Below are 22,341 nucleotides of genomic sequence, written 5' to 3' on the forward strand. Positions count from 1 at the left end.
GCGTCTTAGGGCCACAGCGGAAGTAAGGGTCTTAGATGCTACATCCAGCGTATGTTTGGCAGTGTTGAGTTGGTGTTTGGCCAACATCATTTCCTCCTTCTGGAGGTGTCTAGCTGGACAGTTCTTGTCTTCCGGAAGGGCTGCAATGAACTCCGACATCTGCTCCCATAGGGCGTATTGATACCAGCCCATACAAGCCACATAGTAGGAAGTTTTTATGCCTAATGCCCCAGTAGAATAGAATTTTCTGCCAAAAGAGTCCAACTTCTGACCTTCTTTATCAGAAGGAGTGGAGTGGCTGCGCTTGCTCTTTGACGAGGAGATGACTACAGAATTCGGTTTGGGGTGAACAAACAAGAATTCAGCTCCCGTTTCTTGCACCTTATACATGTGCTCCATTCTTTTATTAGAGATGGAAATGGAGGACGGGTATGACCAGGGTGCTTTAGCTGTCTGCAAAAGGGCCGATGTCAGAGGCAGGACGACTGCAGTTGAGGTGTCCATCTGAACAATGTCAAAGACTGAGTCCATGACAGTAGGAGGTGGCTGCACTGTAGGATAGGCCAGGGTGTTGGCTATTCTTTTGATAAAGTCTCCATAAGACTTAACGTCTTCAGACGGAAAAATAGGGAGGTTGTCTCCCACTTGTTGCAGTGGAGACAGTTCTACTTGGATGGGAGAGTTCTCATCTGCAGAATGCGAGTCCTCGGAGGAGCTGGAGTGTTCTGATGGTTCTGAGAGTAATATCAGGTGTCGACAGCATCGATCTTGACTGATCTTTAGGATGCATCGACATCGAAGGCACAGAGGTGTGTGCTTTATTCTTCGTTGCCGATGTATGAGGTTTGGCAAATTCCGGTGTCAGAGAAAACTCTCTATGTCAGGAGATTCGAGAGGAAGTGGCCTGATGATCCCACTCCATCGGAGGGCGTGGAAGGAACCAAGGCATGCCAGGGAAAGGGTACGCCCCATACAAATATTGCTACTGGAGTTGGCCCCAAGCGGGTGGCTGCAAGTGTCCGGGTGATCGATCCTGATCAGTTTGGCCGCGCGGGGATGGCAGCATCCGAGCATCTGCTCCTCGTTCTGAGTGTTGACTTTCGACACTGGAAGAACGGGAGACCTGCGTCAGTTCCATGTCCTGTTCAGAATCTGTGAGTTGAATTGGGCGAGGGGGTGGTGGAGATGGAACACCTTGCGTCTGCCCATGGCCTGAGGAGTCAAGTGAAGCGGCTCCCAACGGCGATACCCCTTTGAAAGAGGATTTGCCAGAGGAACTCTTCTTGTGCTTGGCAGGCCAATCGTCCTTGCCCTCCCGATGTAGTTTCCTGGGAATGTGGATGTCGGATTGAGAAGCTGGGATCGAGCATTTCAGCACTGATCAGTCGGCATTGAAATGGCCCGGTGATGGAGACCGTATGGTTGTCGCCCCAAAGCAGGGTTTGACATGGAGATGTGTCCAGAAGTCTCTTGTGACGACTCCATTGGTGAAAGGGCTACTTCCAATAGTGCCACATGAAGTCTAGCCACTCGATTCTTCCTCGTTTGCCAACTCGGTGTGATTCCCCCAGGCACAATAAACAAAGAGAGTGTCCGTCGGCGGGGCAATTTTACTACCGCACTTCCTGGACCTTTTAAAGAAGCCCCACTGTTTGGCCATAGACCGGAGGAGGGAGGCAGAAAAATCTGCTGAAGTACCTAACTAACACTAACTCAAGTCAAGTCAAGTTTATTAATACGGTCAAGCGACCAGCCAATAGAACGATTCCAAGAATAATAATAAAATACACAATAAATACATAAGTAGCTAGTAAATACATATAACGAATATATATACAACCTTTAAACGAATACAGGAACAATACAATATATCATTGAAACACACCAATACAACGCTAATTTGTCATCAGATCACTAACTAGGGTATAAGCTAACACTAACTGAAAACTAGCTAACTGCAAGTCCAAGAATGAAAGAGTGAAGGCCAAAAGCCAAAATTTTACCGACAATGTGGTGGTCAGAAGAGAACTGGTGGGATCATCGTGCCCCTCCCCTGGTCATCCACGCTGGAGCCCGGCACGTGACCGGGGAGATGGCACGAAAATCCCTTTTAGCATTCTACAATACCGATCGGGGTCGGCGCAGGCACACTATATCCGAGAGGTGTGATGCACAGAGACCACAAAGAAGATCTGCTAGTGCCAGTGACACACCATCCAGGTGTGTGACAGACAACCAAGGTCATTTCATCTTATGCCCTCAATGCCTGAACTGGACGATCTGCATCATCATTGCTTCTGTGAGCACCAAACATTTCCTTCTGCTCTTATGGTCAACTTGGACCTGCAAATCACTGCACCCTCTCTGCAGAGTATGATTTCAAAAAGCCTGTATGCTGAAGGCAGAGCTGTCTTAAAGTCATTGTTCCCATGCTTCCCTTGATTTGCTGGGTTACATGAGGCATCTGGCCTAAGCCTATCCACATGGAGCCTTGAGCTCTATTTCTCATAAATCAGGAAGAAAAAAGGGTTGTACTTAGCTGTAACTGTTGTTTATTCAGAGCCTTCTGTTTAGATACACACAAAGACTGCACATGTGCTGAGCAGCTTATGAGAGAAAATTCCAAAGATTTCTAGAACTTTCTGAATCTTAAGGAGTGCTTGGCCTGACCAGCCACAACAAAGAGTTTTCCCACTGAAACTGTCATGTAACTCAGGAGAAACAGCACTCCTTCCCTCAGTTCTCCATCAAAGCTCTCAAGTAAATAAATATTGAAGAACTGTTTTTCCCACCACCACTGATTCAGACCTGGAATTATTTCCACAGAGTAATATTTGAAAATGTTGAAGCAGGTGGGTCACCATGTTGCTCAGAAGCAGCAGAACAAAGTTTGAGTCCAGTGGCATCTTTAAGATGGTATAAGCGTTTGTGTGTGCACACACACTTCTTCAGATACATTGAAATGGAAGTTACCAGTCCATACATATAGGTGGGCAGCAAATTAGCTTACAGCATAATGAAGATGTTTAACAGATGCAAGGACCAAGCATGAATAATAAGTTTAGGTTACCATTTGTTTGGGTTTAATTCTGGGGGGAAACATAGTGAAGGAAATAAATGTGTCAAAATTGAGCAGACGTAACCCTAACTGTGGAATGTTGAGGGTAATTAATTGAGACCCTGCCATTTGTGGAAGATGACAACCACATAGCAGCTCCGCAGAACTCCACAAGACCAACTCCTTACAGAAGGGCTGCTGAAGACCCATGGGGCCTGGTAGAACATGAAGTCACCTGAAATGGACAAGGACATCTGCAAGACCATATGACGTTTTACTGCTGTGACAATCCCTCTGGACACAGTTTGAGAAGAAGCTACCATCCTCCACCTTGAGTGCCCCTTGACCTTCAGAAAGCTCTAGAAACCTTTGGAACTTGCCCTCCATGGTCAGCCTGTTCCAGCAGTCCCAATATGGAACTGCAAAGATGACTCAACAATGAATGATGCTCCCTCTCTACTCTGCTGGAAATGGCATTCTGATAGAAAAACTAAAACCTAAAGGCTAATCCATAACCCGTAAGTAAAACCTGATATTTGGTCTATTTGCAATGCTACTCATAACAGTTATACAATGTACAAGGGACAGGAGTAAACAGTTTCTGCTAGTTAAGAACAACTTAGCTTTGTATGGGTTTACCTTCCCAAACTCTACTGCACTACCCTACCTCACTGACTCATACATAGTATGATATACAATGCATTACAGAAATTGACAATTCAACCGAACCTTGGTTTTTAAATTAATTTGGTTGGTGTATTGAGCCAGTAAAGGAAATAATTGCATGGGAGATGTTAAGCGTTTTTTTAGAACTGTTAGAGCCTGCTGTATATTTCAGTGATTGTTTATTTAAATTTCAAGGAGAGAAAATGAAATATAATCTGTTGCTTGCACACTTCACATTAATGCAGTTGCTTGGGCTTTAGGGAAATACTTCTGTCACTGTCATGAATTCCCAGAGAGGACAGAATGCCATCTAGCTTCCAGGGACTCCTGCTCATGACAGCATCTCATTGAAAGATAATCAAAGAGGGCTGTCGTTTAGCCACATAAATCTCAGAACCTCCAAGAGGATCACCATTTATTTTTAGCAATAATCAAAATGAAGATGGCTGGAACACCGAGATGGTCCTTCGGCAAATAACACATTTCTTAAAAGTGTGGTGAATGATGACATGACAATGAATTGCTGCACTTTTCATATGTAGCTGACAGAGAGGGGCTAAGGCCTGGATTTCCTATGCCTAACAATCTCTCCGGAGCTTAAACACTTATGTGGACAAGCACATTAATCAAATATTCCCGATGTGTTATCTAAGATCAACTCTTGCACAGTCACTGTCAAATATACATGGTGTGTTAGTATTCTAACCTCCATTACGTGGCTTTGTAAAAAAGAAACCACAAAAGAGAAAAAGGAAATACTTAACACACATAAAACCCTTTGATTAATCATTTTTATTCCTGTCAAATTAGGCAATTTTCACTCTCCCACATTGGTAAAAATTAACAGTGATGAGCAGTGAAACACATTAGCATGATTTCCTACAGAGTTTACTAGTTAGTATTTAAAATTTCAAGTTGCATTTTTTTGTAATCCTCTTATCATAAATATTGTCAGACAGCACAAGTCCACATCACTTGTTTTTTTAAAAATCATTATCACAACAAACACGACAAAGGGCACTGTCTTATAAATTCATTAATCTCACAATGGCTTCCAACCCATAAAGGTATTTTTTATTCGGGGAGGTGGAATTCAAAATCATGAAAGAAAAACTGAGACATTTTAAATAATATACTTTTGAAGGCTTCTTTTCAAAATTCTGTGATTTACAACTGTCACTCTCTTGGCTGAGCTACTTTATTAGAGAAGTGATGTACCACTTTCTAAAGGACTGGAAGCTAATGTAACTCCCATCTTTAAAAAGGGTTCCAGAGGAGATCCGGGAAATTACAGGCCAGTCAGTTACAGGCCAGACAGTCTGACGTCGATACCGGGTAAATTGGTGGAAACCATTATTAAGGAAAGAATTAGTAGGCACATAGATGAACAAAACCTATTGAGGCAGACTCAGCATGGGTTCTGTAAGGGAAGATCTTGTCTCACTAACCTGTTAGTGTTCTTTGAGGGGGAGAACAAACATGTGGACAAGGGGGAACCAATAGATATTGTTTACCTTGACTTCCAGAAAGCTTTTGATAAAGTTCTTCATCAAAGGCTCCTAAGTAAGCTCAATAGTCATGGGATAAAAGGACAAGTCCATTTGTGGATCAAAAACTGGCTGAGAGTGAGTATAAATGGGCAATTTTCTCAGTGGAGGGTGGTAAGCAGTGGGGTACCGCAGGGATCAGTACTTGGTCCACTGCTTTTTAACTTGTTAATTAATGATTTGGAGTTGGGAGTAAGCAGTGAAGTGGCTAAATTTGCAGATGATACGAAGTTGTTCAGGGTGGTGAAAACCAGGGAGGATTGTGAGGCACTCCAAAGGGATCTGTCAAGGATGGGTAAGTGGGCGTCAACATGGCAAATGGGGTTCAATGTGGCCAAGTGCAAGGTGATGCACACTGGAGCCAAAAATCCTAAATATAAATACACCTTGATGGGGTCTGAACTGGCAGAGACTGATCAAGAGAGAGAGCTTGGAGTTGTAGTAGATAACTCACTGAAAATGTCGAGACAGTGTGTGACTGCAATAAAGAAGGCCAATGCTATGCTGGGGATTATTAGGAAGGGTATTGTAAACAGATCAGCCAATATCATAATGCCCCTATATAAATCAATGGTGCGACCTCATTTGGAATACTGTGTGCAGTTCTGGTCACCACACCTTAAAAAGGATATTATAGCTTTGGAAAAAGTGCAGAAAAGGGCAACTCGAATGATAAAAGGGTTGGAACACTTTCCCTATGAGGAAAGGTTAAAGCGCTTAGGGCTCTTTAGCTTGGAGAAACAACGACTGAGGGGTGACATGATTGAGGTTTATAAGATAATGCATGGGATAGAGCAGGTAGAGAAAGAGGTACTTTTCTCCCTTTCTCACAATACAAGAACTCGTGGGCACTCCATGAAATTGCTGAGCGGTCAGGTTAGAATGGATAACAGGAAGTACTTCTTCACCCAAAGAGTGATTAACACATGGAATTCACTGCCACAGGAAGTGGTGGCGGCTACAAGCATGGACGGCTTCAAAGGGGAATTAGATAAGCATATGGAGCAGAGGTCCATCAGTGGCTATTAGCCACAAGGTATAGATAGGGGCTCTGGGGCAAGGGATGCTCTGTCTTCTTGGTGCTTGGGGGGGGGTCAACAGTGGGAGGGCTTCTAATGTCCTGGCCCCACTGGTGGACCTCCTGAGGGCACCTGGTATTTCTGGCCACTGTGTGACACAGAGTGTTGGACTGGATGGGCCTTTGGCCTGATCCAACATTGGCGTCTCTTATCTTCTTAAGGAAGGAGGAAGAGAGAGGATGCGTATCAAAGCATCTGCTCAGAGATGTCTACCATAATCTGCACAGCACAGCAGACAACTAGTACTGTCGTTAGCCAGTTCTGAAACAGAATTGTGCAGCCTACACAGGATGGGGTGGTGAAGAGACCTTGGAAACCAACACACTGAAAATTCAATACTGGTCTTAAAAACCATATTCATACCATACCACCATTCATATTTAATTGCATTTTATGGATTTTTTGAAGACCTGGATATTCTCATGTAGAATGGACTATCAAATTGTCTGTTCTACAAAGGGGATGCCATGAAGACTGTGGAGATACTCCACAAATTGTCTTCTTGCTGACTTCAACATGTATCTTCATTGTTTATTGTTGGAAGATGTAAGCACAGCAGAAAAGAAGTACACTGTTATTTTAAATGGCTAATGCACCTGGTGACCCCTGCCAAGAGTTTGGGGGTCCAGCGTCTATCCAAGGCTTGGTACAGGTCTCACATCAGGGTTTTGGGGTTTTTTGGTCCCTTGATATTGTTGAGAAATATCCCAAAGTAGCCACTCCTGGTGCTCAGCCAGCCATTGGTCCAACTGGGCCAGGTCTATGGTAGCCACTCTGCCCTGAGCAATTCCTCACCCAGACCTCAGACCAATGTCTATCACTTCCTCCCTAGCCTGCTAGGGAAGCTGCCCTTTTAAAGTGCATGTTCCTTGCTTCCTAATTCCCATCCTTTCCCCCTTCAGGCCTCCTGATCTAATTGGATATAGGCAGGGAATGGCTTCTTCCCTGGCTGGCAGCCACCTGCTGCCAATCATTCTGGCCCCTTCCTGCATTGGCCTTCTCTGCTGGGTGTCCAGTGTTGGTAGGTCTCTCCTAGCTCCCCCCCCCCCCCCCCCCTCTCACGCCCTCCCTGGCTCTGCCCTGACATGGACCTGCCGTCCCGGCCACCTTAGCCTGACAAGCAGGTGCACATGTCACAGCCTCTTTTGCCACTGCATGGCTACCCCAGTGTACTGGAGGCTGGGCTTGCTCTGAGCCAGCACCGTTACTGGGCCAGTGCTAACTGATGATGCTGCTAGCTTCTCCCTTTGGCTGTTGGGTGGTTTCTGTATAGAGTGCGGGGGTTGGATCTTGCCCTCAGCTTCTTCTGGTTCCAAACTTTTCAGGGGCTCCTCACCCCACCTCCTCCTGCACCCATGGGGGTGGTGAGGCTAGCTCCAATGGTAGCCATGCTGACAGTAGGCAGGCTGAGTCCAGGACAAGCTTCAGCAGCAGGCTAGGCCTAAGCCCAGCATCACCCGTGGACACAGTGGCTGACCAGATGTTTCTTATATATCCCATCGTACAAAGTGCTTCTTATAATGCACAATTATATAATACAATAACATCATAAAATCAATATTAATATAACATTATTCCAAGACATCAGTGAGTTATTAATACCCTTCAATAAATTGCATTGGCTGTTAGTAGGAGTAAACATTTTGTAATATTAAACAGAATGTTTTTGTTGATAACTTCCACTGTTTCTTCCAGGGACAAAGTACATTACGTCCCTTTAAAAATATGAACATATACTGATGCTATTGGTCCCACTAACAGACATGGTATATGTATACTAGGAAAGGGGAATTTGGATGGCTCTCCTTTCAAGGCAAGTGAAAAACAGAGGTGGTTTCCCAGTGCCTTCCTCTGCAGTGTCTTCCTTGGTAGTCTCCCTTCCAAGTACTGACCCTGCTTAGCTTCCAAGATCTAATTACATCAGGCTATACCATGTAGGGTTCCCAGACCCCCCCCTGGGGGTGTGGAAGCCCTGCTTTTGGGGGTGCTTCCCTGCAGCTGGCCAGCAGGGGGAAATCCCACCCCCAAATGACCTTACCTGGAAGTGACATTGGCATGTTGGGGATGTCTGGGGGTGACACTGCTATTTGGGCAAGAGCATCGCCCCCAGACATCCCCAATGGGCCTACATCACTTCTGGGTGATGTCAGCAAGCTGGGTGGGCACTTCCAGTTTTACCGGAAGTGGTCTGAGACCACTTTTGGCCTCCCAGAAGTGGGCCAGAAGCCCCCTGCCGGTCAGGTGAGTGCACCTGGCAACCCTAATACCATGCCACTTTCACTCTCAAAATATTTTGTAGTAAACTACAATTTCTTCGAATTATATCACTATTGTGCACCCCTATACAAGATTCAGGAAATATCTTTTGTTTGCAGCATGTGCTAAAGCATGTGCATAATTACATGTTTGTAATTTCACACTTAAGGCACATCCTTGTTTTCTTCTGCCTCATGGTCACAGTAGCAAAACTGTAGGAAGGAAGAGCAACATGGCTGAAGCCAGGGTTTCCACAGAATATTGTCCAAAGACAACTGGTTGGGAACGTTGGGAAGGGATGTGGTATGGTTGTTTACTGCTTGTTGAATGACTTGAATGATTTCATAGAACTGACTCTCTGTTTCTGGTGTTAATGGATTTTTTTCTTCTGGGTCTTTGGAAAGATCGAATAGTAATGGTGGGTCGTGGTGTGTGACAAAATCGCCTTGACAAAAGCACACATGGTAATCATAACAGCCATTGGAGCCTTCTGGGCTGAAATTTGGAGTGAAGAAAAATGCCTTCCAAATAGACGTACCTGAAAGATAGAAGCAACAATGATTTCTGAGGATATATAATTTTAATGAAGGGGTCCATCTTTTAAAGCTCTTTTTATGGTCTTCTTCTAGCCTGAGGATTGTTCTGCATGAAATTCAGAATGTAATCTACTATATATTAGTCATGTATAAATAATTACAGTTAGTGTGGTATGGAGTTTAGAGGACACCCAAGTTTGAATCACTACTCTGCTATGGAAACTTGCTGGGTGGCCGTGGGACAGTCACACTCTCAGCTTACTCTAGGAAAATTATATGGACCACTCTGGGTCCTTATTTGGGAAGAGGGGGGTCCAAATCAAGTAAATGAACAGTGTATGTATTAAAGCAACCAGATGAAGGAGTTACCAACATATTTACTTCAACAGAATATCAAGTTGTCAGTGTGAAGTGTGAGCATCTTGTAATTTCTTGTTCTTTAATAATACTGTTTGGCAGATCTCTGTGCTCTCAGTTTCATATTTCGGTGGTAGATTACAAGAAACTTCTGCAGAAGAGTCATACCCCTTTACTTTTAACTGAAGAAGTGTGCTTGCACATGAAAGCTTATACCTTGAATAAAATGTTGTTCGTTTTAAATAGGGATGGGCACGAACTGGCTCACAAGCCAAAATTCGGCATGAACTTGGGCCAGATTGGAGCCCCTAAACCAATGTTCAAGGAAGGTGCCTTCCCTGAACATTTACTGGACTTTTTTCTGGTTCAGCTGTTCGGGCCATTTAAACCTAACATCCCCAAACTCCAAACCAAACAGGATTTTTTTAGGTTTGTGCCCCTCCCTAGTGTTAAAAGGTGCCACTGGACTCAATCTTTGTTCTGTTGCTTCAGACCAACACAGCTACCCACCTTAATAAACCTTTTATAATGTTTTTGTTCTAATACTGAAGCTAGTTAATCTCTTAGTTAATCTCTATTCATAACTCTTGCAAATCTCCCATAGAATGCTGCTCAAAAGAATGGAAGCATTTCAGTAAGAAGGCTTTTCCATTTAACCATAAAGTTATGTATTTTGATTATATTTATCCCTTGGTCTGACTTCAAGAAGACCAGAGTACATTAAATATGGATTTCAGGGAAGACCTCGTCAAGGGCTACCCTGACTTTGATCAGATGAAACATCTCATGCCTTCAAGTCTATTTTCTCATCTAGACTATTGCTATCTAATGTTTTCATTAGCTATTTACATTACAATATACCTCTGATCTGAATCCTCTCAGAAGACTATGTCTAACCAAATTGCTGAAGGTATTACACAAATTACAACATTATTACTATTAGTTTACTGTCAGTAAACTAGTTTACTATTTTTGTCCCTGATGGCCAGGGTGGAGAATTCCAGCAAGTATCTGAGAGGCATATATGCCCACTGCCAGTGATTGCAGGATATTCTGGTTAGACAGAAGACCACGAAAAATCAACAACTGGCTTCCCAAAATTCTTGTTTTAAATATAATTAAGTCTCTTGTGTTCCAGATGCCCAGATGCAAGCTACACAACAGTCTCCCTCTTCCCAGTGGCTTAGTGTTAGGCCTTTGTTTGCCTGCTTGCAGTACATGGACTAGTCATTATGGTGCAAGAGGGAGCTAAGCAAAAATCCATCTTCCAGAAAAACTGGAAAAGCACAGCAGAAATTGCTGCTTAACAGTCTGAGACCAGCAAAATAATGAACTAGGTCTCTGACATTAGAAAACTGATCTTCAAAACAAATCAAAGGATTCTGAGATCATCTCTCATAACATGATTACTTCCTAAACTGGAACCTATTCAAGCAGTTTGTAAAACTTAGGGTTGCCAGGTCTGTCTCAGGAAATATCTGGAGATTTTGGGGGGCAGTGCTTAGCAAGGATGTGATGTCATGTCCAGTGAGGTCACCCAGGTCAATGGACAGGACACCATTATGTTGCTTCCAAGTCACTAACCCAAACACACCTTTTCCTATGCTGTTCTTCTGGGCCATGCCTATAAAACCTGCCCATTCCTGTGATGTTACTTCTGGGGCACTCTGCTATGGAAGCTTGCTGGGTGTCCTTGGGACAGACACACTCTTAGCCTAACTAGGGTTGCCAAATGCTTTTTGGCCAGGAGCGGGGGGCTCCCGGCTGGCGTCTTAGACGTGCGCGCACGTGTAGCACGCGCCACATGCGCATCACCCGGAAGTGACGTCGCACGCTGGGGGCGGGGCCACGCCATTTGAAGGGAAAACTCTTTGTTTTCCCCTCAAATGGTGTGGCCCCGCCCCCAGCGTGCGACGACACTTCCGGGTGATGCGCACACGGGGGTGGGGTTTCCCCGGGCCCCGATTCCGCGGGAGCGGAAATCGGGGCTCGAAAGCGGGGGGAATTCTGCCCCCCGGGGGCATTTGGCAGCCCTAAGCCTAACTTACCTCACAGGATTGTTGTGAGGTTAAAATGGAGAAGAGAAGAAATGTGTAAACTGCTTTGAGTCCCCATTGGAAGAAAGGTGTGGTATAAATGAAGTAAATAAATAAATTGGCAGGCTACCAGTAGTTGTTGTTGACTAAGACTGTTCACTGAAGTAGCTGTGTTTCTATAAAAGGAAGAGAGAAATCACATCAACATTCCCTGCACTAAAGCTTTCTGGTAAGCCATTAGTGGTGGATTTGGTAGCCCTTGATATGAGCCAATATAGTAAATCTTAATTACCAGAATTCTGAATAAAATTTAATCTAAAATAAAATTATCATGAATAAGCATTTAGATCCAACAGAGATCAGGACACATCAAGAACTCAGCATAATAAGATGTCCAGTGCCAAAACTGAAGTTCTAAACCCTTCTGACTTCAACATCTTTACTTTTTATAGCTTCCTTGACTTGGCAGTGCCTTCCTAGCCTGTGGAATGCATTCTATTTGGGCTTCAATTTTGGTGGTTTTAAATAGCTTCCAAGCATCTTCTAGGCATTTGACTCTCTTGTGTTTCCCCTTCAACTTCTTTTTTTTACTATTCCTCTTATTTTAATAAAGTTCCCACTTTTGAAATCAAATGTTAGTTTTGGACTTCAGGGGTAACTTTCCACTGACCAGAAAGCTGAACTTAATGGCACTGTGGTCACTGTTTCCAACTGATATAACGACATCTACTTCTCTCACCAGGTCTTTAGACCCACTCGGAACCAAGTCCAAGATCACTACCCCTGTAGCTGGCTCTGTGACCAGTTGTTCCAGTGCAGTCATTTATGATGTCTAGGAATCTCATTTCTACAGCATGACTTGAGCACATGTTTACCCAATTTATATTATGTCTTTAAATTATGGGTGGGGAGATATTGTTGGGCTATTAGGAAAAACGTTTTAACAATAAGGTCAGTTCAGTGGTGGAATCAGTTGCCCAGGGATATTGTGGGTTCTCCCTCTGTGGAGGTGTTTAAGTGGAAGTTGGATAATTATTTGGTAGGGATGCTTTAGGTCATCCTGTGTGGTGCAGGTGATTGGACTGGATGTTCTTTAGGCCCCTTACACCTTCTTAATTCTATGATTGCTAACATTTGTGAAATAGATCCAATGAACCTAGCTGTTCATTTATCCATATGCAGTAATCAATAATCAGGTCTATGCCAGTACACTTCTATCTGGTAATACTAGCTGTTCTGCATTTAGATGACTGAATTCATTTGTAATAGGACAGGTAAGGAAAAACATTCAGTTATTTTTTTAAAATAACTTACTTTTTATTTAAATTTTAATAATATAACAAAACTTTCAAACTATACAACAATAATAACTATATCTAAGTTACGTTTCAACCATATTTGCTTTACAAAACAAAACTAAATCATACCACAGTATATAACCTTTGCTTTTTTCAAGATAAACATACAAAATTACTAAGTTTTGACTACAAATATTTCACTTGTTACTGTTTACAAATCACCAGAATTACTAACTTCTAATACAATGCAACCTTTAGATATTTCTCTGGTACCATATATGCCTTATTTTCTCCAGCATTTATATAATTTAAAACCGTATACCATTGATCTACAAAATCATTTGGTTTATTTGGAATACATTGTCTTGTAATCTGATTAGTTAATTTGTCTGCTATAATAACATCCCACACCTTTGTAATCCAAGTCTTAATTGTGGGAATCTTTAGCTTGTTCCATCTTAAAGCAATACATTTTTTTTGCTGCATATAATAATAATGTTATAATTTCTGCCTTTTGTTTGGATATTGAAAGATTAGGCCACATATTCAACAAAATCGGTTGCGGGGTGTTTGGTATCTTACAGTCGGTAAGTTTAAATATTTCTCTAATTATCTTTGAAGGAATTTTATGAATTTGGGAATGATCTGTGAACTTATTCTGGTATTATCTGAAAACACTTACTTTTGGAGCCAGTTCCTTGCAGTTCAGCTTCAAAAGTTTAAAAGATGAAAGGGGCTGTGTGTGGAAAGAGTCTTACATGCCTCATTTCATTGCATGTGAAAGCTATCCAGTCTTCCTGGGTTTCTGACCCAGCCAGGCCTCCTTTTCACTGCTCTCTGTGGGTAAACTTTCTATGGGTAAAGTTTCAGTGCCACCACAGACCAAGAATGAAGGGAAATTTCCACATGAGTACTCTGAACCCAGTTTTCCTCTTATGTTGCTGTTAGAGGTTCACTTGTGCATTCAGTCAGGATAGGGATCACAATTGTCCTTCCCCTTCTTCCTCCTGGTTAACATAATCAATTAGGTCTTTGTGGTTTGCAGAAATCCTTCAGAGTAAGTTCAAAATGAAATGAGTTTAATAAGAGAATACAAGGTGCACACCTCATTTGCAGAAGGAACAAACTGAGGAAGGATAAAAGATATTGGGAATAAACCTCAAGTTCTTTCCCTGCCATTCTCTAAATGATCTTAAAAGTAGGACAGTCTAATTATTTTTGAAGTCATAGGCATTCAGAAAGGAGTAGTCACCTTGGTTAAACTGCTTGGATTTTCTCCTTGATGTTTCAGAAACATATATTCATCTTGTACTGTGTGCAAACCCAATTACAGGAAATGTAAAAAAAAATCTGTGGTGTAAGGCATTTCTCTACAAGCTGTGATGCTGGTTCAGGGAGACAGGTTGTGTGGTACTCTCTGACAAAGCATATAGAAACTAGTACCAGCCAGGTACCCATGTTTTAGCTTTGTTACACCATTAATGGGGAAGGGATTTGAGTTAAGGTGTCCCTACATCTTCCCCACACACAAAGGACAACAGGCTAACTAAGGAATGTGTTCAACATTTATTTCAATTTATAACCCATTCTGTCCCAAGACAATTAGCTTATTCTTTTACAATATATCAGCCATCACCAGCCCTAAGCCTATTTATCCTTTTTATTACCTGCAAACATCTCGACTTCTGAATAACCATTTTAAATCAAAATCACAGCCCATTTGCCTAAAGGGAAATTAGTTTCTCATAAGACAAGGATGACTTATAGAAACTATGCAGCTAGAAACTGTATTTCTGATACTACTACTACGAATAATCTTAAATATTTGCTACATGTTGATAAAACCAGGGCCTGCACACAAGAGTGCAATCTAATAAACACCACAATAATTAAAAAGGGGAAATTTAAATAAAATGATAAAAAAATCAAGCATATGGTAACCGTATTCTTATACCACATGCAACAGCACAATTCTTACTCTTCTAATTTCCTAATACATTCAGTAGATTAAGAGCTGAATTTTAACCTTAGAGTTTTTTTTTTAAAAAATGACAGCAATTTGAGTCTAGTGATCCATCAGCAGAAGTCATGGACAGGTGTGGATGTTTGCCATATTCTCTTCCCACTAGTTCTTTTTGACACAGGAGCATTGGTTCCTGGGGTTCCAGGTCCCACACAGGACTAACAGCCATGTAGGTCAGATGGTACGATAAGAAGGAAGATATTGTCCCATTTCCCTCTTCTGTTAGTAGACTTGTACTAATCAAAGGATCAATTTCACCCCCTTCCCCTTTCTTACAGTTAGGGTTGCCAGCTCTGGGTTGGGAAATACCTAGACATTTTGGGGCTGGAGCCTGAGGAGGGGAGGAACTTTAATGGGGTATAATGTCATAGAGTCCACTTTCCAGGCGAACTGATCTCTGTTGACTGGAGATCAGTTGTATTCCTAGGAGATCACCAGCCACCAGACAGGCAACCCTGTTTACAGTTCTATGACCTGTGTGGAATTAATCCAGGGAAGTCTCACTACCATGGGAATCAACTTTTCTTGGGTTGTTAGGATCTACTGGCAGAAAAGAAATATGGCAAACATGCATGCTTCTTATACTGCAGATCACTGGATCCAAGCCAATAATGGTACTCATCACAATGATTGTATTTAACTCGGCAGGAGATACCTTTGAGAAAATTGAGTGACAAACTGAAAAAGCTTACAGCTGCCTAACTTACTTACACTGCTCTCATAATCTATAATCAAATGTCCTTTAGGGAAAGGTACTATTGGGGGTGGGGGACCAGAACTCTCTCTAGATGGGTCTTCAGACCTCTGAAAATGCAGATGTTTCAAGCGTGAGACTGAATTGATTACGCAGACAATAAATCACACTTTCAAAATCTAAACAGAGCCCTAATTTTCTCCACAGATAAGGTTCACACGCTGCCTTACCGAAACAAGACTAATAAGTAATTTGCTGTACGGCTCTGAATGAGTTCACCAGGCAGACTGACCAGACTGTTTGCAGCAAGTGCTTAAAAAAAATAAAAGGGCTTCTAAAATATTAGTAGACACAGGAAATAATAATGCAGAGAGAAAAGTCAGATTTTAGACAGAATTAACTATGAATCATACAGGTTTGAGTAATTTCTAAATTAACGTTGCAACGCCCACCGCGGCTGTGCACCAGGGCCCATAACCAACAGCCCCCAAGAGAAGTCGCCAGAGAGCCGAAAGAACTGCGGAGGCTGCGGAAGCCGCACCGGAGAGAACTGGAAGAAGTCACCCACTCGACGGATAAACGAACGATCGGAGCCGGGAGGGTACCTGGTAGGGCTCCTCCACCCCAGATGTACTGTGGCCATAGTTAGGGTTTCTGCATAGGTCTCTGCACCATGCACCATGTAAGCCGCTCAGAGCCCTTCGGGGGTGAGCGGGGTACAAATTGAAAGTATAAATAAATAAAATAAAACACTGAGTCTTGAAGAATTTGATACTAAGATGAACAGATACTCATGTGCAGCTCTGCACTCTGTGTACACACTTGGCAAACTGATGGGGAGGGGCTGTAAGTTTTGCAAGTTATTGCCTAGTGAGTGGGTTATATGTAAGTTCTCTTTTTCCCTGCAAACAGGTGATTGCCATGGCAGTCATCTTGCAAATTCAGATCCAGTCCAGGCCAGAGCTGGGCACAGGAAGGCCTATATGCCAAATCAGGGTTTATTTTTTATTTTTTTTTAAAAAACCCTCATCCTCATGCATTCGTATGTACTGGACCCAATTCAGACAATCAGCTTTGATTAAGATGCTCTAATACACATATGGAACTATTCATACACTGGGATTCCTCCTCTGTATCTTCTAGAGGAATACATATAATGGGAAATCCCTGCATGAACTAGACTAGCCATTTTCCAGGGCTTGAACCCTCACCCCCCACTGCCACTTTACAGGGTGATCGGGGAGGCAATTTCATGTTATGAAAAACTGGAAGTGATGTTATTGCACTGGGATGATGCTCTACAATTCACTTAAAACTATGCTTTAACCAGAGTTTTGATTTGATTTATTAGATTCCTACCCGCCCTCCTGGTCAAAGCCGGCTCATGGCGGCTTACATAAAACGCCTAAAATTTTTACAATACACATAAACTAGATTAGGAATAACATATAACAATTAAACAGTGTTAAAACCATAAATAGAATAAAGTGCTAGGATCAATTTCTTAATTTCACAGTGGTAGTTGTTATGCAGTTTGCAGTCTTCTTAGGTCGTCTTAGGCGGCTGGCTCAGGCTATATTTAAAGATCCCACAGGGCCCTGATCTCTTCTGGGAGCTCATTCCACCAGAGTGGAGCTGCCACCGGGAAAGCCCTGGCCCTAGTTGTTACTAGTCTGGCCTCCTTAAGACTCAAAAGGGCCAGCTGGTTCTGAACCCCTGATCACAGAGCTCTCTGGGATATATGTGGGGAAAGGCAGTCCCTCAGGTATGTAGGCCCCTGGCCATAAAGGGCTTTAAAGGCACCTTGAAATGAATCCGGTATGCTATAGGCAGCCAGTGCAATGCCTTTAGCACAGGCTGGATGTGCTCCCAAATAGGGAGTCCTATCAATAGGCTGGCTGCAGCATTTTGAACCAGCTGCAGCTTCCGGATTTGAGCCAAGGGCAGCCCCATGTAGAGGGCATTACAGTAATCCAATCTTGAGGTGACCATCACATGGATAACTGTTGTCAAATTGTTGCGTTCAAGAAAGGGAACCAACTGCCTGATCAGCCAAAGATAGTAAAAGGCTGATTTGGCAGTGGCCGCTACCTGGGCCTCCACTGTTAGGGAGGCATCTAGGAGCACTCCCAGACTCCTAACCTCCAGCGCTGGCACCAATGGTGCCCCATCGAAGGTCAGGAGCAGGATCCCTAATCTCGGATTACCCCGATTCAGGCACAGGACCTTCATCTTCATTGGATCCAGTTTCAGCTGGCTCAGTCTAAACCAACCAGCCACGGCCTGTAACGCCCAGTCCAGAACTTCTGGTTTGAAGCTGGACTGACTGTTCAACAACAGATAGAGCTAGGTGTCATCTGCATACCGATGACATCCCAGCCCGTGCCTCCTGGCAATCTGGGCAAGAGGGCACATACAGATGTTAAAGAGCATCGGTGACAGCACTGACCCTTGAGGCACACCACATTCCAGTGGGTGCCTTTGGGACAGCTGATCCCCCAGTACCACTCTTTGTCCCCAACCTTGGAGGAAGGAATCAAACCACTGTAAGGCCAGTCCCTGGACTTCAGTGTAGGTGAGGCGGTGGATCAGTAACTGATGGTCAACTGTGTTGAATGCAGACAACAGGTCTAATAACAACAGCACTGATGATCCGCCCTGATCCAGATGCATCTGGAGGTCATCCATGAGGGCGACCAGTGCTGTCTCTGTCCTGTAGCCTGGGTGAAAGCTGGACTGGAAGGCATCTAAGATGGAAGCGTCATCCAAGAAGCCCTGTAACTGAACTGCCACTGCCCTCTCTATTATCTTGCCCAAATAGGGCAAATTGGAAACTGGCCAATAGTTGGCCAATTCGGCTGGGTCCATAGATGGCTTTTTCAGGAGAGGTAGCACCACTGCCTCCTTAAGTGCCTCTGGGAATAGCCCCTCTGAGAGGGACTTGTTGATGATCTCCTGCAAGGCACCTCGAAACCCCTCGTGGCCAGCTTTAGTTAACCACAAAGGGCACGGATCAAGGGAGCATGTGGTAGGGCGTAGAGTTAGGAGCAACTTGTCGTCTTCCTCTAGGCTGAGCGGGTCGAAATGATCCATAACATGACTAGAAGACGTGCATGGAGCCTTGAGTTCATTCACTGTATCAACTGCCAGAAGTGACATTGTTCATTGGTGCAATGCCAGATTGTTTGTCCCTGCACCTCAACCTAATGTAAACATAGAGCACTTTTCTCCTCAGAGTAGAACAAGAAATCTTTGCGGTATTCTTCTGAAGAGTACCCACAGCCAGAATACCGTGGAGTCACGTGAAAAATAGTTATGGTTACCAAATTTAGTATCTTAAGAATATCAGCTTTCCATTTAAAAAAGATGTTTTCTGCTTATGAATGAAAACTTGCACACTTCCCACTGCAAGCTCCCCTTCAGACAAAGCTTTTACAGGGTTTATAAAATGCAGCAGGAAATACCAATGCATAGAGAGACGGCTTGATGTCTGATGAGCACCCCTGATATTCTCAGCTATTTCTTCTTTATTTTTGCAGCTCTGAAATCCAGGCAGTTATGAAATGGTCTGAAAATGCCCTTGTGGAATCAAGGAAAACAGCAGAGAATTTGTAAAGCTTTGTCAGAAAGTCAAGGCAGACGATAAGAGGCATGATAAGGAGTCAAAGAAACTGGTTTGAAAAGGAGCCAAGCCTAACATAAAGCAAACAGCAATGGGCTTGAGGAATCATACACTTTAATTTTCCAGCAACAACATAATGCTTCACTCGCCTGTGTGATGCGAGACATTGCTCTGTGGCTTGAGAAAAGCAATGGAGCATTAATAGCTGCCTTTCTAATCATTATAGAAAAGTAAAATGCATTAGTTAGATGCTGCATTAGTGGAATGACCAATATAATATGCTGTCAGACACAAAGAGCTGTCAGAGCTGTAATCTGTAAATTTGATGAACTGTTATAAAACTGGTCATTAAAAGGAAGAGTGCTCTCTGCACTTCTCCCAACTGGTATATAATCTCAATGTGCCAGAAGAGAGCTGCAAGGATTGAATTAATCTTCCAGCAATTAATAATCCCTTTGTTCTGGTAAAGTCCTGTAAGAGTAAAGTCTCATTAGATACTGGGACTGTTAAATGCCATTCTTATATTAAATCTGCAATTATAAAGAAAGAATAAGGCAATTTTAACACTTTGATTCCCTTCACATTGTCTTACTGCAGACCTCAGAAACAGGGCTCTGTTCTGAATAAGACATATGGTTCAATAACCCACTCATGGCTTCAAACAGCTGTTTCCTAAGCACTGTAAACTACTCAGTCATCTCCCTTCTGTCTCTGGGTTTGTGGGTTCGGGTAGTCACTACAGTAGCACAACACAGGGCAATTCAAATGATTCAGTATCAAAGAGATGCAACATATGGGTCTCTAATACAAGCATTAGTGATCCATGTTCAGGTCTAGGACCACCTAAGGTACCAAAGTGCTAAACATTTTTTAATGTTTTCAATGTAATTTCCAGCTAAAGTACAATCCATGGTTTAGTATTCCAATGATACATGTTGCATAGTAGGAAGACATTATAAGCATCATTATCTCTACATCTTAATACTAAAGCAACATAGCACACAATTGTATTTTGAATTCCTAAGCACACCCAAAAAATCATTTCCATTACACACACACACACATACCATGCCCTGATAAAACACATATAATTTAGCATGAAATTTACTTGCAAGGATGTAACACTGTAATACATGTATTTGAAAGAGAACAAATTTAAAGTCCAGCGGTACCTTTAAGACCAACAAAGGTTTATTCAAAGTATGAGCTTTTGTGTGCATGCACACTTTCCCAAGTACAATCGAATAGCTGGTAAGGTTCAAACTTATAGCTAGAGAATGAACAGCAAATTAACATGTAACATGATAATGTTCAATATATGCAGAGCAAAAACGAAATACCAATTTAGTTTTGTTCAACTAAATAACAAGTTAACCTTAACTTGTTATTTAGTTGAACAAAGGTAAAAAAGGTAAAGGTTCCCTTGCTCGAAAGCCAGTCGAATCCGACTCTAGGGTTGCAGTTCTCATCTCCGTTTCAAAGCCGAAGAGACAGCGCTGTCTAAAAACATTTCCGTGGTCATGTGGCCGGCATGACTAAACACCAAGGCGCACAGAACGCTGAACAAAACTAAATTGCTATTTAGTTTTCACTTTGAATATGTTGAACATCATCATGTTAGTTTGCTGTTCATTCTCTGGTTACGTTTGAACCTTACCTACCATTTCAATGTATTTGAAAAAGTGTGGATGCACACGAAAGCTCATACCTTGAATAGACCTTTGTTGGTCTTAAAGGTGCCACTGGACTCTAAATTTGTTCTACTGCTTCAGACCAACATGGCTGACCATCTGGATCTATGTACTTGAAATGTCCATCAATCAACTGTATCATTCTATCGAACATATAACTGGCTTGAATCCAATGCTTCCTTGAATTGACTGAATCTCTGTGAGCATATATTTCTTTTTATGTGGAATACCTGAAGAACTAACCATATCTACAAATGAGCCTTCAGAGATTAGGGCAAAATTATCTGTAGAAACAATAGCTGTATTTTTTATCTATTTTTGTTCCTCCCTTCTTCCAAGAAATGCACAAAGTTTAGTTCTCCTCTCCTCACAATAACCCCAAGAACTAGGTTAGGCAGAGCAAGGGTGATTGGTTCAGTAAATTTCATGGCAGAGTTGGGACTTCGGGTTTCTCAGGTCCTTATCTAACACTAACTGCTATCTATTTATCCATTTTTATCCTGCCCTTCTCCCAAGGAGCTCAAGGTGGCGTACATGGTTCGCCTCCCTTGCTTTTATCCTTAGAATAGAGAGCTTAAGTTAGACTGAAAGAGAGAGTAACTGATCCAAGTTCACCTTGCAATCTTCACCGTGGAGTAGGGTCTGCACTATGATGATTTTCTGAACTCTAGAAAATTAAGGTTCTACCATGCAACATGAAGGAAGGGCAATTCTTTATCAACTTGTGCTTCCTGTTTTGGAGGGTCCCCCCAACACCAAGAGCCTTTGGGAGGGAAAAGGACACTGCTGACAGAAGAGACAGTCATTAAAATTCATTTCAATGAACATGCTTCAGTTATGGGAGCCATAGATTAATCCTATGGCATCTGGACAATTTGTGCAAAAACTATGCAGAATACAAGGACCAAAAGAACAGACTGAAAGATTAATTAGCTTTGGTTCAAATACTGTTTATGTTTAACAACTTGCTAAGCTTTATTTCTGTCTTTAGAGTTGACAAGCTTTTCTTAAAGCAATTAAGTTGCAAGACAATCTGACACAGTTAAAAAGGATACTCATTTACTCTTCATAATTTCCTGTTCACTAGCAAAAACATGTATACTATCCTTATTCTGTTACGACTGCCAGCTTGATCGCCACGGATCTTGAAGAAACTCAGTGATTTGTTCGTGCATATGTGTGTGCTGTTCCTTAAAAGACAATTTTGGAAGCGACATTTGTGAGTTTCAAGCTACTGGCTGCCCACAACTCATACTAAGGTCATATAGGTAAAGGTTCCCTTGCTCGAAAGCCAGTCGAATCCGACTCTAGGGTTGCGGTGCTCATCTCCGTTTCAAAGCCGAAGAGCCAGCGCTGTCCGAAGACGTTTCCGTGGTCATGTGGCCGGCATGACTAAACACCAAGGCGCACGGAACGCTGTTACCTTCCCACCGAAGTGGTCCCTATTTATCTACTTGCAATTTCTTGCTTTCGAACTG

The 22,341-nt window shown here is 42.7% G+C and overlaps 1 protein-coding gene across 1 annotated transcript in view; it reads right to left on the minus strand.

Annotated features, from left to right (window-relative positions):
• Positions 1-8,429: 8,429 nt before the first annotated feature.
• Positions 8,430-22,341, minus strand: part of STS (steroid sulfatase (microsomal), isozyme S) — a 116,108-nt gene continuing 102,196 nt past the window's right edge. The window contains exon 9 of the mRNA XM_015422965.1: positions 8,430-9,144. Within this exon, the coding sequence (XP_015278451.1) occupies positions 8,771-9,144 (374 nt within the window). The 3' untranslated portion in view covers positions 8,430-8,770. The remainder of the gene's footprint in view (positions 9,145-22,341) is intronic.

The sequence above is a fragment of the Gekko japonicus genome, unplaced genomic scaffold (genome assembly GCF_001447785.1).
Source record: "Gekko japonicus isolate JY-2015 unplaced genomic scaffold, Gekko_japonicus_V1.1 scaffold132, whole genome shotgun sequence".
In the NCBI taxonomy this organism is placed as follows: Eukaryota; Metazoa; Chordata; class Lepidosauria; order Squamata; family Gekkonidae; genus Gekko; species Gekko japonicus.